The sequence below is a fragment of the Cladophialophora yegresii genome, assembly GCF_000585515.1.
Source record: "Cladophialophora yegresii CBS 114405 chromosome Unknown aczIN-supercont1.3, whole genome shotgun sequence".
NCBI lineage: Eukaryota > Fungi > Ascomycota > Eurotiomycetes > Chaetothyriales > Herpotrichiellaceae > Cladophialophora > Cladophialophora yegresii.
The window spans coordinates 3661373-3674215 of NW_006913047.1; the positions used below are offsets into that span (position 1 = coordinate 3661373).

The window sequence follows — 12843 nt, forward strand, 5'->3', positions numbered from 1 at the left end:
GAACTGACTCCTCAACTCCGGGCTGCCCCAGAAGTAGCGCCCGGTGCCCATGAGTGCCTGCCCGTAGGTGGTGCCTGGACTGCTTCGCTGCTCTAATTACGCTATGCGGCTCTTCATAGGACCTGTTACATACACGGCGCACACGACTCGCTCCCACCCCTCGTGCTTCTCAGCACAGTAGTCCGGACTCAGTCTCATTAATGGAGTGAAGAAGGCCATCAACTCAAAAGCCCAAGTATATACCTTTGTAGAAGACTGTACAAGATACTACGCAGCAGTGAAGTGAATAGGTGAATAGTTGATGGAAGGGATGGACGGTCGAAATACGAGTACGAGTTGGGTGAGAGGGTTTCGATACATAGTAAATACCCTTATTGAGCTTCCAGGTTCCCAGCCACGCGTATCCGTTCTTCATTTCTCCGTCTCACTCTTATGACTTCCGCTCGGCGCAACCGATAACCAGAGCATTCTCTGACACGAGGCTGCTTCGGCGTACCCGGTTTCCAGGAGAAAACCCTTGTGCAGAGGTGCACTTGCTTTCACCAGTCCAGGTCTGCTGGGAGGTTACCAAATAATCACCCCTTACCTCGTCTGGACTGTTCGGATGTGAACGTACTGTAGCAAGGACATTTCGGGACAATGGCGCCACGGAAGCGAAAAGCCGCGGCGACCGCAGCGGACAACGCAGACTCGCATGTTGACGACGAGGCGCCTCTAAGGAGGTCCAGTCGTCGGAAGACGGCAGCACGGGCGTCGGACGGGCAGGGGGAAGAGACGACAGCACAGGCATCCGGCAAGCAAAGAATAGAAAAGACATCACACGCATCCGACAAGCGAGGCAAAAAGTCGACCACACAGGCATCGGACGAGCGAGGAAAAGATACGGCAACCGCCGCCAATAGCCAAGGCGAGAACAAACAGCCGCGTTCTACGGGACCAGCTCAGAATCAGAATCATGAAGCCCAGGATACGAGCAAAATTGCCTTGGATGCCCAGCCCCATGCTGAGCCTGACAATGCTACTATCTCGGATCACCCCACCCGGCCATTCACACAGTTCACTATCGACATCCCAGCTTCGAAAAAGGGTGGGAAGGCCATTTCTTGTCTCCGCTCGCCCTCCACCCCACAGCACCCGCGCTGTCTGATCTTCACGCACGGTGCGGGCGGGGACCTCTCCGCGGCCGCAATGGTGCATTTCTCCGCTGGGTTCGCCTCCCGAGGCGAGGACGCAACCGCAGGACTAATCATGTTCCCTGGCACTATGAACGTCAAGGCCCGGGCCGCGATGTTTGACCTCGTCAAGCAGCACGGGCTTGGGCAAGGGGACCGGGAGGGAGTGAACTTCGCCTACGGCGGGAGGAGCATGGGTGCGCGGGCAGCCGTGATGGCGTCGCACGTGGACGAGGACGTGAAGATGCTGGTCCTGGTGTCGTACCCGCTTGTGAGTCCGGCGGGAGACGTGCGGGACAAGATCTTGCTGGAGATCCGTCCCGACGTGGACGTCCTCTTCATATCGGGTGACCAGGATAGTATGTGCGATTTGGATATGTTGGATAAGGTGCGGGGGAAGATGAAGGCAAGAAGCTGGCTCGTGCGAGTTAGAGGGGCTGATCACGGGATGAACCTTCGAGGTGGGAAGAAGTTGAAGGAGGGCACCGAGGCGGTGGGTGCCACCACGGGGAAAGTGGCGGCGGTGTGGATTAAGGAGAGAGACGCTGAGAAGAGGGAGATGGAATTGAGCTGGGATGGAGAGGGAGAGCACGGCGACGTGGTGAGTAGTGGGTGGTTGGCTGGTGGGAGGAATGGGCAGGGAGAAGAAAAGAGCAAAGACGTCGTCGAGGAGGAATTGCCCAGAGCTGAAGAAGGGAGCCGAAATCGAAATCCTAAGAGAAGAAAGGTAAAGAAGTAGACTTGTACACGGTACAGTTGCATTGTACAGTATTGTATTGTAGATTCTCCCACCGGCCTCAAAAGCCATGCAGTTCCTCGGGTTTCTCTGAGGTGGACTACTCCGGTGATATAATCAATCATGCTGTCGCCACAGGCTAAATGCACGAGTATCTTTACATATGGAGTGTGCGAAGTCAACCACATCACCTCTCGTTACCTATGGATCGGCTCTCCGCTCGTACCAGGACTGGTAGTGTAGGAGCTTCCGTGTCCAAAATCGCAGTCATAGGCGCCGGCCCCGTCGGCGTCGCGTGCGCCAAATATCTCGTCGCGGAAAAGGCGTTCTCAAAGATCGACATATACGAGCAGCGCGACCGAGTGGGCGGGATATGGAACTTATCTGAGCCCCCGCGGTCAAAGCGTATACCGATACCGCAGACGGATCCGCGGTATGGCCATGGCCACCACGAGGACGGGGCAACGTCCTCGGATCTGAACCACCGCAAAGACGGTGTGGCCGCATCGGAAGATCTGCTGGAGTCGTTGGAGTTCGAATCGCCACTGTACGACTATCTGGAGACGAATATTCCGAAGGAACTAATGGCGTTCTCTGATAAGCCCTTTCCAGAGGACGAACCGCTGTTTCCGAGTCATCCGGCGGTGTTGCAGTATTTGGAAGAGTACGCCGATGATGTGCGGCATTTGATCCGGTTCGGCACGGCCGTGAGGGATGTTCGTCCGGCTGTGGATCAAGATACAGATGGGGGACACGAAAGGCGGGATTTTACAGACACAGGCAAGGGACACGAAAGATGGGATCTCACGGCCCAGGACATCAGGAGTCACGAAACAGTGAAAGAGAGCTATGATGCCGTGGTCGTTGCGAATGGGCACTACACTATACCGCACGTGCCTGATATCAAGGGCCTTGAGGAGTGGAATGCCGCGTACCCCGGGGTCATCATCCACTCAAAGGCCTACCGACGGCCCGAGGATTACAGAGACAAAAAGGTGATAGTGATCGGGAACTCTGCGTCGGGACTGGACATTGCTGCGCAGATTGGGAAGTATTGTCAGAAGCCAGTCCTGCTCTCGTCGAGGTCAGTATCGGCCTTTAGAACCTTGCCAGCACGCGGTGGGGACCAAGAAGACGTCGACGAGATTGTGGAGTTCCTACCACATGACCCAAACATGCAGAGAGCCGTGCGCTTTAAGAGCGGGAGGATAGAAAAGAACATCGATGCAGTGGTCTTCGCCACGGGTTATTTCTATTCATATCCGTTCCTGGCGAACGTGTCCCCCGCAATCATCACCGACGGATTGAGGACAAAAGGCACGTACGAGCATCTGTTCAGCATTGACCACCCGACACTGGCGTTCCCTGTGATCAATCTCAAGGTGATCCCTTTCCCACTGTCGCAGAACCAGGCCGCCGTGTTGGCTAGGATATGGAGCGGTCGACTCAGATTGCCTCCTACGCAGGAGATGCGAGATTGGGAGCGACAAGTGATCCGGAAGAACGGTGATGGGAAGAACTTTCACCTCAAGAGGTTCCCTGAAGACGCGGCTCAAATCAACGAGCTGTTTGCATGGGCACTGGAGGCGGAGAGGAAAGAGGGGCTCGAGAAGGAAGGGCTGGGGAAGTTAGGCACCAGTTGGGGTGAACGGCAGGTGTGGATGAGGTCGAGGTTTCCTGATATCAAGGCTGCGTACGCGGCGAAGGGCGAGGACAGGGTCACGGTTAGGAGGATCGAGGAGCTCGGGTTTGACTTTGATAGATGGCGGGAACATGCTGAGGACAAAGACTTGGACATGTTTCAACGTGCCAAATGTGCCCAGGCGAAGAGGTAGATCTGGTAGGTGTGCTGAGAGTAGAACTGATAGATCGATAGAGGCAGAGGGGGGTTGCTTGTCGGCGCTGTGGTCGGAGGTTAAGCACCCAGCACATCCACCGGATCTGGTGAACTGTATCTCTACCGCAGCATTGGATTCAGGCGTTGCGCTGTACCTCATTCTGGTTGTTTCCACATGGTACGTGTAGACAGGCTTGTCTTCGATACTTGGGCCCTGCTGCTGGTGTACGCGACAAGCTTACCACTAGATGAGTCAAATTTTCTTTGTTCACTGCATCGGCTCAATCGTAGTCAACATCCAGACACTAGAATATCACGCAAGTTTCTTCGGCGTTGCCGCTTGGTGAGGCTCGGCTAAGTTGCCCTCAATTAGGCCGCTTCGATGCGTCGGGGCATAAACAAGCTGCCCAGTTAGTTGGCGACCACGGACGACTTGCCATGCGCATCCTTCTCTTGGCCTTCCTTATGTTCGCCATGCATATGCAGATGATCATGCCTTCCCGCCGTGCCTGTAACTACCCTTGGGGAAGATAATGACGGATCCGGTGCCCAAGCAGCCTGGCATTGCAGCATACAAGCACACCAGACGCAAAAGTACAACCTACTCGCCGTGGCGGGACGTACCGTGGGACGAACAGCAAGCCCTCGGCGGAGAGTTCAAAGCAGCTGGTGAAGGTTGTTGGCCTGTTGAAAAGATTCTGGAAGAGCGCATAAACCGCCGGAGTAACAACCGTACTGAATACCTGGTTCTGTGGAAGAGGCACCCAACAACACGAGAACTTTGGGCACCGCAGTGGGTACGCATCGCTTGAGGCCTTGCTGGGAACATACCTTGGCTGATGGTCATCGCAGGTCTGGGAAGAGATTGACAGCAGAGTGATCGACGATTGGGAGGCCGAGAAGAGGAACAAACGCAGGCGTGGTCGTACCTCCGATGGAAGCGCTGTAGAGCGACCTGCAAAGAGAAGAGCAAGAGCGACTCGCGTGTTGCCGAACTCGTCAAGCCAGTCCGAACGACAGGGTGGAGAAGAGCCAGCTGCATCTAATTCCGTGTCAAATGCTTCCACTACTTGCGAAGAACCGACGACCCCGGACCAGCCTTCGTCTTCCTTGGAAATAGCCGAAACACAACCAGACATCTTCCAGCCAGCAGACTTCTGCGTCGACGTCCCTAGGGCAACTGTTAACCTCGAGGACTACGAGTCTCTTCACAGCAGCCAGCTATACGACTCGACCAGCAGTATTAAGTACGAGTCGTCACCGGTACAGACCAGGAGGAAGCCACCTGCCCATCTACAACTGGCCACGCTAGGCATTCCCAGCTCATCCGAGGCTACTGGCCCCGAGTACGTCCCAAGCACTCTCTACGACTCTCTCAACCCATCCAAGGAAAAACCATCGTTCCTGGCATCCTCTCCGCATCTTGTCGACAGCTGGTCATCACCGGCCGAATTGCCAAGCCAGTCGCCATCTCAAAACTCTATTAACTCCACGGTAGACCCACGAGTCGGCAGTCCATCGAACAACAAACCACGCAGTCAAAGTGCCCGGTCACCCACTCAGTTAGATAACAGCTCTCGTCGCTCAACTGACGGAACGCCGGCGAGGCATACACCTCTGTCTTGCAGTCCGAGCTCCGGCCGCCCGCCCTCGGCATCTTCCAAATCATCCTTTGGAGACGAATTTGTCGTCAACAGCATTATATCTGACTTACAGGTCACATTCGCCATGGATATCGACTCATTCACGAGCTCCGCCGAGCCAGCAATTGGCCCGAGTATAGCACCCCAAGCTACTATCTATGATGCCGCTTTAGGAGGAAGCGCACTTCCTATCCAGGACTCAATAGAGGACGAGGAGCCGCCTTCTAATGGAGAACCTTCGTCGTCGAACTCCAAGACAAGCTCAAGCCAGCAGTCTATTGAGCACGAGCGGGATGTGGCTCAAATTGCCGGTTTGGTCCAGCCCAGCCTACCCATATTAGGGCCGAATGAATATGTTTTCACATTGCCATGCGAGGGAAAGATACAGTCAACATACGCCGACATCATCAAAGCTAAGGAAAAGTCCATCAAAAAGTTCCTCAGCAGACACGAATCAATTGGCTCGGCGCACGGGTCTCCCAATCGAACTCACGAACGAAACGAGATGAATGACATGATACAGCGTCTACATGACACCGTGACCCACATGGATCTCGGCTTGCCAGGGTTCTCAACCCAATACTCGGTCAACTCGCAAGAACATGCCGCTTACGCGAACTATGCAGGCACGAAATTCCTGTTTCTCGGATACCTCGTCGATTTCCTCCATCTCGTCGGCGTTTCGATTGTCATTATGTCTCGAGAGGGACAGATTCAAGACCTTCTCGAGCAATACCTGAAAATGAAGCACGTTGCCGTTAGGCGGCAGGATCGCATAGCGAGGTCGAAGTCACCCGCTACGGATCGACTGAATACGGACTTCTCAGTCGAACTTGTCAGTACTTGGTCCACGCACGAAGTCGATCTTCGCAGCAAACCGTGCCTGATGATTGCTTTCGATGCCTCCTTTGATGCCCAGGACCCTCAAGTGGCTCGCATACGCGCGCAGTTCCACAGTCCACCCAGACTCATGCCGGTCCTTCATTTGCTGGTGGCCAACTCATCCGAGCATGTAGATCGGTGTCTCCCGAAAAGTTTGCCGTCGCCCATGAGGCTGAAGGCGTTGGTCCGCTATACATACAGCGCCTTGCCAAACCTCGGGGGCAAGCCGTTTGTCATCCAGCTGGACTCAGACGTGCCGGAAGGCCGACCTATGGATTTCTCGGATCTTCAGAAAGGCGTGAGGAAAAGCCCCGAACGCAAGATTGCAGAGATTGCCAGAATCGTGGGGAAGGCCGCTGTGTCGCCAGATTTTGGGACACTGTTCACTTTGGAGAACCCTCTGTTGGAGTTGACAGAGCTGGAAGAAACCCCGAGCATGAAGCCTAGCAGAACAACCACCAGGCCAGAATCTCCAAGAGACGGGGCAGCCCGATCAAGGACGCCCGTGTCCCGTGCAGACACGCCTTCAGGCAGGAAGCGATTGCTAGACGTCGATGGTGTCCTCCCGGCGTTGAGTAAACGACAACGCATCACCCCCCTTCGAGACTCGGTTGACCTCAGCAGTAGCGCGCATGAGCCAAGCAGCAAATTGACGCAGCTAGAGGAGCAGGTCCGGAAACTCCAGGCAGATCTCGCAGCAGAACAACAAGCCCGGCGAATAGTAGAGCAAGAGAGAGATCGCGTCAAAGAGCAATTGACGGAATGGCAACGAGATCACACAGGTCTCCAACGACGATATGAGAAACGAATGTTGAGATGCCACGAACTAGACAGGGAAAAGACCAAACTTCAAAAGATCATCGAGACCAACAAATCGCGCCATGAAAGAACAGTGGAAGAAAACGCAGCCCTGAAGCAGAAGACTGCAGACTTGCAAAGAGAGCTTACTGCCACACGTGAGGAGATCAAAGCCGGCGGAGGCGACGCCGCGGCGTTGGAGACCGCGCGAGAAGAAGCGCGTACGCTGCTGGCTAAAACCACTTTTCTAGAAAAGTCGCTCGAGAACACGCGCAAAGATTTCGAGTTCACACGCGCTCAATACCAGAACGCATCAAACAGGGCCACCGAACTGGCCGGCCAAGTGACGGAGCTGGAAAAGGAGATGGCCGTCCTAACCAAACAAGCAAGCGATGAGAAGCGGCGCCTCAAGCAGATGAATTTCGAGCAAGCCACGGATCACCATCTCGCCAAGATCGAACAATTAGAGCTGGAGCGCAGGTCGAGAGATATACTCCTGAAGAAGCTCGAGGAGGAGAATCGCCAGTTGAAGCGCAATCGCGGGGTCCAGACGAGAGGATCCAGCGTGCAGCCGCCGGGGAGCCCAGCAATGGACGGACACAGCGGACGGGGGACGAGGAGTAGGCAGGGAAGTCCTGCGCCTGGGTTGTTCCCTAGCACGCACGCCAGGGCGATTGATAGGGGAAGTCTTTTGCGGAATGAGCGGTAGGGCCGAAGCGAAGCGAAGCGGAGGCGTAGCGATCACACGGCGGCAATTATAGGTAGTGGACGCGTGTATGATAATCCGCGCACGACGATGGATCTGTCGACGTGGAAGGGATGGCAAGCTTTGTAGATGAGGGATGAGCAATGTCGGCCAGGATGCCCGTGCGACTTTACTGGTTTGGCCTGCTATGATAGATCATGCGTGTAGGACTCTTAGGTAGTGGCAGGAGAGAGGAAGGGCTGTTGTTGTCACCACATTTTCTTAACGGACTCTCATTTCGAACGTGGGTCTACCACGGTCTACCCTTGTCCTGTATTCGCTTCTCGATTCCCACAACCCTGAATCTAATGCAAGGCGTAAGCCGCAGCATTCCCTGCTACACAGTACACACAGCAATGAACTTACTTGACCTGTTTCGAACGCGCCACATGAGTGTAGCAGATAGCTGTACACTGTAGTGGTTGCGTGAAGCGGTGAGGGGCACCACCACATGCCTAGGTACTGTAGCATCTTTGGATAGGGACGATTACAGGGCAGGGGAGGACCGTAGTACTGCACCGTTACGGCTTCGCGAGTGCTGACTACATGTAGTTGAACGCAGTTGGTGCACTACAGTTACACCTGGAGTGCCGACCGAGGCAGAAGCTCCAATATTTATTTTCTTTCTCACTTATCAGTGTCATCTGAATACCATACACAGTACAGAGTACAGGGATGGGTCAGCCATGGGTGGTTGACGCGGCATGCTTCCTGGCTGCCTGCCTGCTAACCTGCGCACAGGTGACGGTGACGGTGTTGGTGATGGTCCAGTCCAAGTTCAAGTCCCCAGTCCAGTCCAGTCCAAGTCCAAGTTCAAGTCCCAGTCCAAGCTCCAATCCCTTAGCTCCAAGCCCTTAGCTCCAAGCTCCAGGCGCCGAACCGTAGCCATATCCATAGCCACGATGCCAATCACCATGCCAACCCCGCACCATTTTGTTCGTGTCCTTGCTAACTCCGAAGAAGAACCTCACTCCCGATTCGTTCACTTCAACTCCGTTCGAGTGCAGAAAAACTTTAGGCAGGCCCTTCATATGACATCTCACTTCGCTTGTTCAGGCAAGTAAGCACCGCCCGCGATGACCAGGTTCATGTTTGTGAACTTGACGGCGTAGACGGGACTCTGCTTGGTGAGGAACGCGCTGATCTGATCGCTGGTGACGACCGCGTCTTTGCCGCGTCGCTTGCCTCCCACGCCTGCGCCCGAAACGCCTCCCACACCGACACCAGCAGAGCCGGCGGCCGTGCCGGATTGGAGATTGAAGTTGGATGGAGCGGTGGTTGCGGTTGCGGATTTGGGACCGCCACTCTCAGAACCTGCCTGCGTGGTACCATCGGTGGGTTTTGCGCCCGCGACTCCGCCTGCCGCATTGGATGCGCTGGCCTCTTTCGCCGGTCCGGTCACGTCCCACGCTCGCACGGTGCAATCAGCCCCTCCTGAGACCAGGACCGTCGATTCGGCAGACCAGCTCAACGACCAGATGCCGCCCTTGCCGTGGCCGCGCATCTTCTTGAGGAGTCGTCCTGGAGCGAGATCCCACAGGAGGATGACGCCGGTGTCGTCTGCGCTGGCTAGGATCTTGCCGTTCTTGGAACATGCCAATGCCGTGATCATGGAAGTGTGGCCAGTGAACATTCTCACCGGGTTGCCGTTGTTGAGCGCCCACATGCGGACCGTCTTGTCGCTGCTGGCGGTGAACACGTAGGCGCTGTTGGGATGCCAGGCGATCACATCCACATCATCGTCGTGGCCGGCGAGGATTCTAACTTGGCGGATCTTCTCGGTGAGCCAGATGCGAGCGGTTCGGTCGTGGCCGGCGCTGGCGAAGTAGTGGCCAAACGGACCCCAAGAGACACTCCAGCAGGGACCGACGTGTCCTTTGTAGACCACGACGCATTGCCAGACGTGCAGGGACCACAGACGGATCGAGGCGTCCGCGGATGAGGACAGTAGCCATTGGGGCGACGTGTCAGAAGCACCTTCAGTAGGGTTATCATCAGCGGGATTCACTGTCGCTGGTGCAAATGAGACGGTGTACACGGGGCCAGAGTGACCGATCAGTCGCTGAGAATTCTGCTTCTGGCCGTTCGGTCCTACTGGGCCAAGCGCGCTTCCATCCAGGGTCCAGACGCGAATGTAGGACTCGGAAGTTCCGGCCGCCACGAGCTTCTGATCGCCGCTGAAGTCCAAGCAGCAGATGCTGTCATGGGTATTGTGGAACGTGTACATCACAACACTCAGGCCAGGGCCAATGCCGCCTGTGCGAGTCTCAATTTTGAGGCGATCACGGTTTTCGCGAATCTTCTGCACTTCCATGGCCACGTCGCGAGCTGTGCTTGGCGGGAATGGAATCTCCGTGCGGCTGGGTCCTTCGTCTTCATCTTCTTGTTTAATGTTGACGAGGTCGTGGGTTTGCACCAACGTAGGTTGACCAGGCACGGGAGGACACTTCAAGTCGAGTTCTTCCAGATCGCCGCGCACGTCTTCTTCTAGATCTTTCTCCAGGGGTAGCTTGCCAAGTTTCAGGGTTGCCAAGTTGTTGCCGACAGATGGATCTGTAGAGGACACGGCATTGCCAGGTCGATGACCGGGGATACCTTCGTCTTCGGCAGGCATGTCCTGGCCGTCTATGCCGCGTTGGATCACACTCGCGAAGCTGAAGCGGTCGTCGGCGCCACGGTCGGTCTGACGGAGATCCATGTTGTTCTCGACAATGGAGATGAAGAGCTTGTAGCCTTGTTGGGGAAGAGACTCCAGGAATTGCATGAAGTAGACGTACGCGGCGCTACTGAGGGCCAGGCGATACTTGTTGTCTCGGTAGATTCTGCCGACTTTGTCCTCGCTGTGCTCGGGCAAAGTCATGTGTTCCAGACCTCTCAAGTCATATTCGTGCTCCTTGCGAAAGTCCTCGGCAACTTTGTGGAACAAGCGCTGCGCTTCCTTAGGATAGAATTGCTTGACGAGGTCGAGGTAGGAGTAGACAAAGATCGGCCACAACAAGCGTTTGATCTCGGGTTTGTAGATGTCGAGAGCATCGTCTGTCCAGGCACGCAGACGAAGAAACATCTCGTAGTATCGAGGCGGACCCGTAGGTTGCGGTCGAAGCTCACCATCTTTCGGGACTTCTTGGTTGGAAGACTCGGCGCGGAGAGTGGCTTCGGTGCGATGGTACCCTTTCTTTGCGAGGTAGTCGATCACCTAAGAAAATATGTTAGTCAATGCACAGAGGATTGATACAAGTAAAGACATGCGTCAAGACGAAACATAGTTACGTCGTTGAAGTCATCCTCAACGGCTTCGTCCCCACTGAGACTTTCTTGCTCAGTGTACTCAGTGCTGGGGGAAGGTAAACTGGCCTCGGCGACCTGGGTAGAGGGTTGCAGCTGCTGGCCAGCTTGTGGAGGGTCTTCAGGAATCTGCAAACTCTCCTCCATCTTGAAGACAAACAGTCGATAGAGAGGAAAGATTTTTGTTCAGGTCTCGACTTGTGGAGGAAAAAGAAGAGATCAAGGTCACCTCGAATTTTCGTCCACGTTATTGTGGGAGACGTGGAAAGCGAGAAGCCCTTTTGTACCGCACTTACGGCCAAGACGACGGACACTGGAAGTGGACTGTCGAGAGACATTCTTCATCCTCAGGCCATACCCCACTGAATCCAGACAGCACAAAATCCTTTTCGATTGTGATTCCCTTTGCGATAAATGTGACCGACCGCCACGCGTTTCTTCTCACCAAATCGGACCTCAAAAGAAAGCAGTACACTGAATGAAAGAAAAGATCACTCACAATCTGGTTGAGGTTCTGCTGAGACATGCCACTGGTGGCTCCTGTCGTGGCAGGCGCAGGCGCTGATGGCGCAGATCCAGATCCGCTGGCGACGCCATTCACCAGCGGCGCGGTGGAGGGAGTCACAAGAGGGCCGTTGGGACCTGTGCTTGCGCTTCGTGGCGCTGGGCTGGGCGCCGACATTTTGATCTTGTGGTCATGCACAGCTCGACAAGAACGGACCAGTCAATATCGAGAGTTGCGACAACCGGTGTTGTGCGAAGACAACAAGATGAAGTTTGTCCGAAGAGTGATTGACTTGCAAGGCGTCGTGGATGCCATACGCCGCTTTACCAGGTTTAGCGCCTTCGGCTAAGTTACGCAACCCAGACCTGGTGTTGTCCGCTGTCTTTGAGGCAGCGGAGTCCCTTCAACACGACCTCATCCCCACGACCTCCTCCGTCAAATTGGTGTCGAACAATGCCCAAACAGCGGGCACCCCAATTTGGCCGATATGCCAGACACCGATATGGGGGATGAGTCACCAAAGGAGGGCGAGGTCCCGGTCTTTACACCTGCAACTCGAATCGCGGAATTGAACGACATTGATCGATCTGTCGCTACACTGCTCTCCGCGGCATCGGATGCTATCGCCATTCTCTCGAACACGCCGACAAGTGAAAAGCACGAGGCAGCTCTTCGTAACGCCACATGCGCTAGAGCAGCCTTTTCAACAGCCGCCGAGAATTATTTCTCTACACTCTCCTCTATCGAAGTTCGACTTCGCCGCCAAGTTTATGCATTGGAGGAAGCCGAGCTCATTAGGCCTGGGGATGAAAAGGACGCACGAAGAGGGCGAGCGCCGGGCGGTGACAACAATGTGGTCAGAGTTGGAGGTGGTCCTCTTGATCCAAGCTGGCTGAATGCTAGAGCCAGTGACAAGGTTGGCGTGGGGATGAAGAAGGAGCTTCTGGCTCAAGCGCGGGAATGGGTCGAACGCCATGGCAAGGACACTGTTTGAGGTCATGGCCGTCAAGTTGGAAAGGAAATGAGGTAGCAACCCCCCACGGGCAAAAGCTACGACGCATCGAGGCATCTGGGTGGGCTGTGCTGCGGCCAAGAACGCACCACTATGGCAAATGGATGCTGAATGCTACCGCACACCTATGCTGGAATCGTAAGACCGCAATGAGCAATCAAGCAACTCGGCTTCTCATCCTCTTGTAGTTCTGCTTGACTTGGCCGTCGACGAAGAGACGCGACAGCG

General features: G+C 55.3%; 6 protein-coding genes across 6 annotated transcripts; 5 read left to right on the plus strand and 1 right to left on the minus strand.

Moving 5' to 3' along the window:
- Window positions 1–639: 639 nt before the first annotated feature.
- On the plus strand, window positions 640–1911 carry A1O7_05060 (uncharacterized protein; the record flags this gene model as incomplete). Its single annotated transcript, XM_007759070.1, has 1 exon — window positions 640–1911. The coding sequence occupies one exon, from the start codon at window positions 640–642 to the stop codon at window positions 1909–1911; it is 1272 nt and encodes a 423-aa protein (XP_007757260.1).
- Window positions 1912–2111: 200 nt separating this feature from the next.
- A1O7_05061 (uncharacterized protein) lies at window positions 2112–3743 on the plus strand (the record flags this gene model as incomplete). The annotated part of the gene is made up of 1 exon (XM_007759071.1): window positions 2112–3743. One exon carries the CDS (start codon window positions 2112–2114, stop codon window positions 3741–3743), a length of 1632 nt encoding a protein of 543 aa, XP_007757261.1.
- Window positions 3744–5473: 1730 nt separating this feature from the next.
- A1O7_05062 (uncharacterized protein) lies at window positions 5474–7777 on the plus strand (the record flags this gene model as incomplete). The annotated part of the gene is made up of 1 exon (XM_007759072.1): window positions 5474–7777. One exon carries the CDS (start codon window positions 5474–5476, stop codon window positions 7775–7777), a length of 2304 nt encoding a protein of 767 aa, XP_007757262.1.
- Window positions 7778–8852: 1075 nt separating this feature from the next.
- A1O7_05063 (transcription initiation factor TFIID subunit 5) lies at window positions 8853–11245 on the minus strand (the record flags this gene model as incomplete). Its single annotated transcript, XM_007759073.1, has 2 exons — window positions 8853–11009; window positions 11084–11245. The coding sequence occupies 2 exons, from the start codon at window positions 11243–11245 to the stop codon at window positions 8853–8855; spliced, it is 2319 nt and encodes a 772-aa protein (XP_007757263.1).
- Window positions 11246–11622: 377 nt separating this feature from the next.
- Window positions 11623–11952, plus strand: A1O7_05064 (uncharacterized protein; the record flags this gene model as incomplete). The annotated part of the gene is made up of 1 exon (XM_007759074.1): window positions 11623–11952. One exon carries the CDS (start codon window positions 11623–11625, stop codon window positions 11950–11952), a length of 330 nt encoding a protein of 109 aa, XP_007757264.1.
- Window positions 11953–12090: 138 nt separating this feature from the next.
- On the plus strand, window positions 12091–12597 carry A1O7_05065 (uncharacterized protein; the record flags this gene model as incomplete). Its single annotated transcript, XM_007759075.1, has 1 exon — window positions 12091–12597. The coding sequence occupies one exon, from the start codon at window positions 12091–12093 to the stop codon at window positions 12595–12597; it is 507 nt and encodes a 168-aa protein (XP_007757265.1).
- Window positions 12598–12843: the final 246 nt, after the last annotated feature.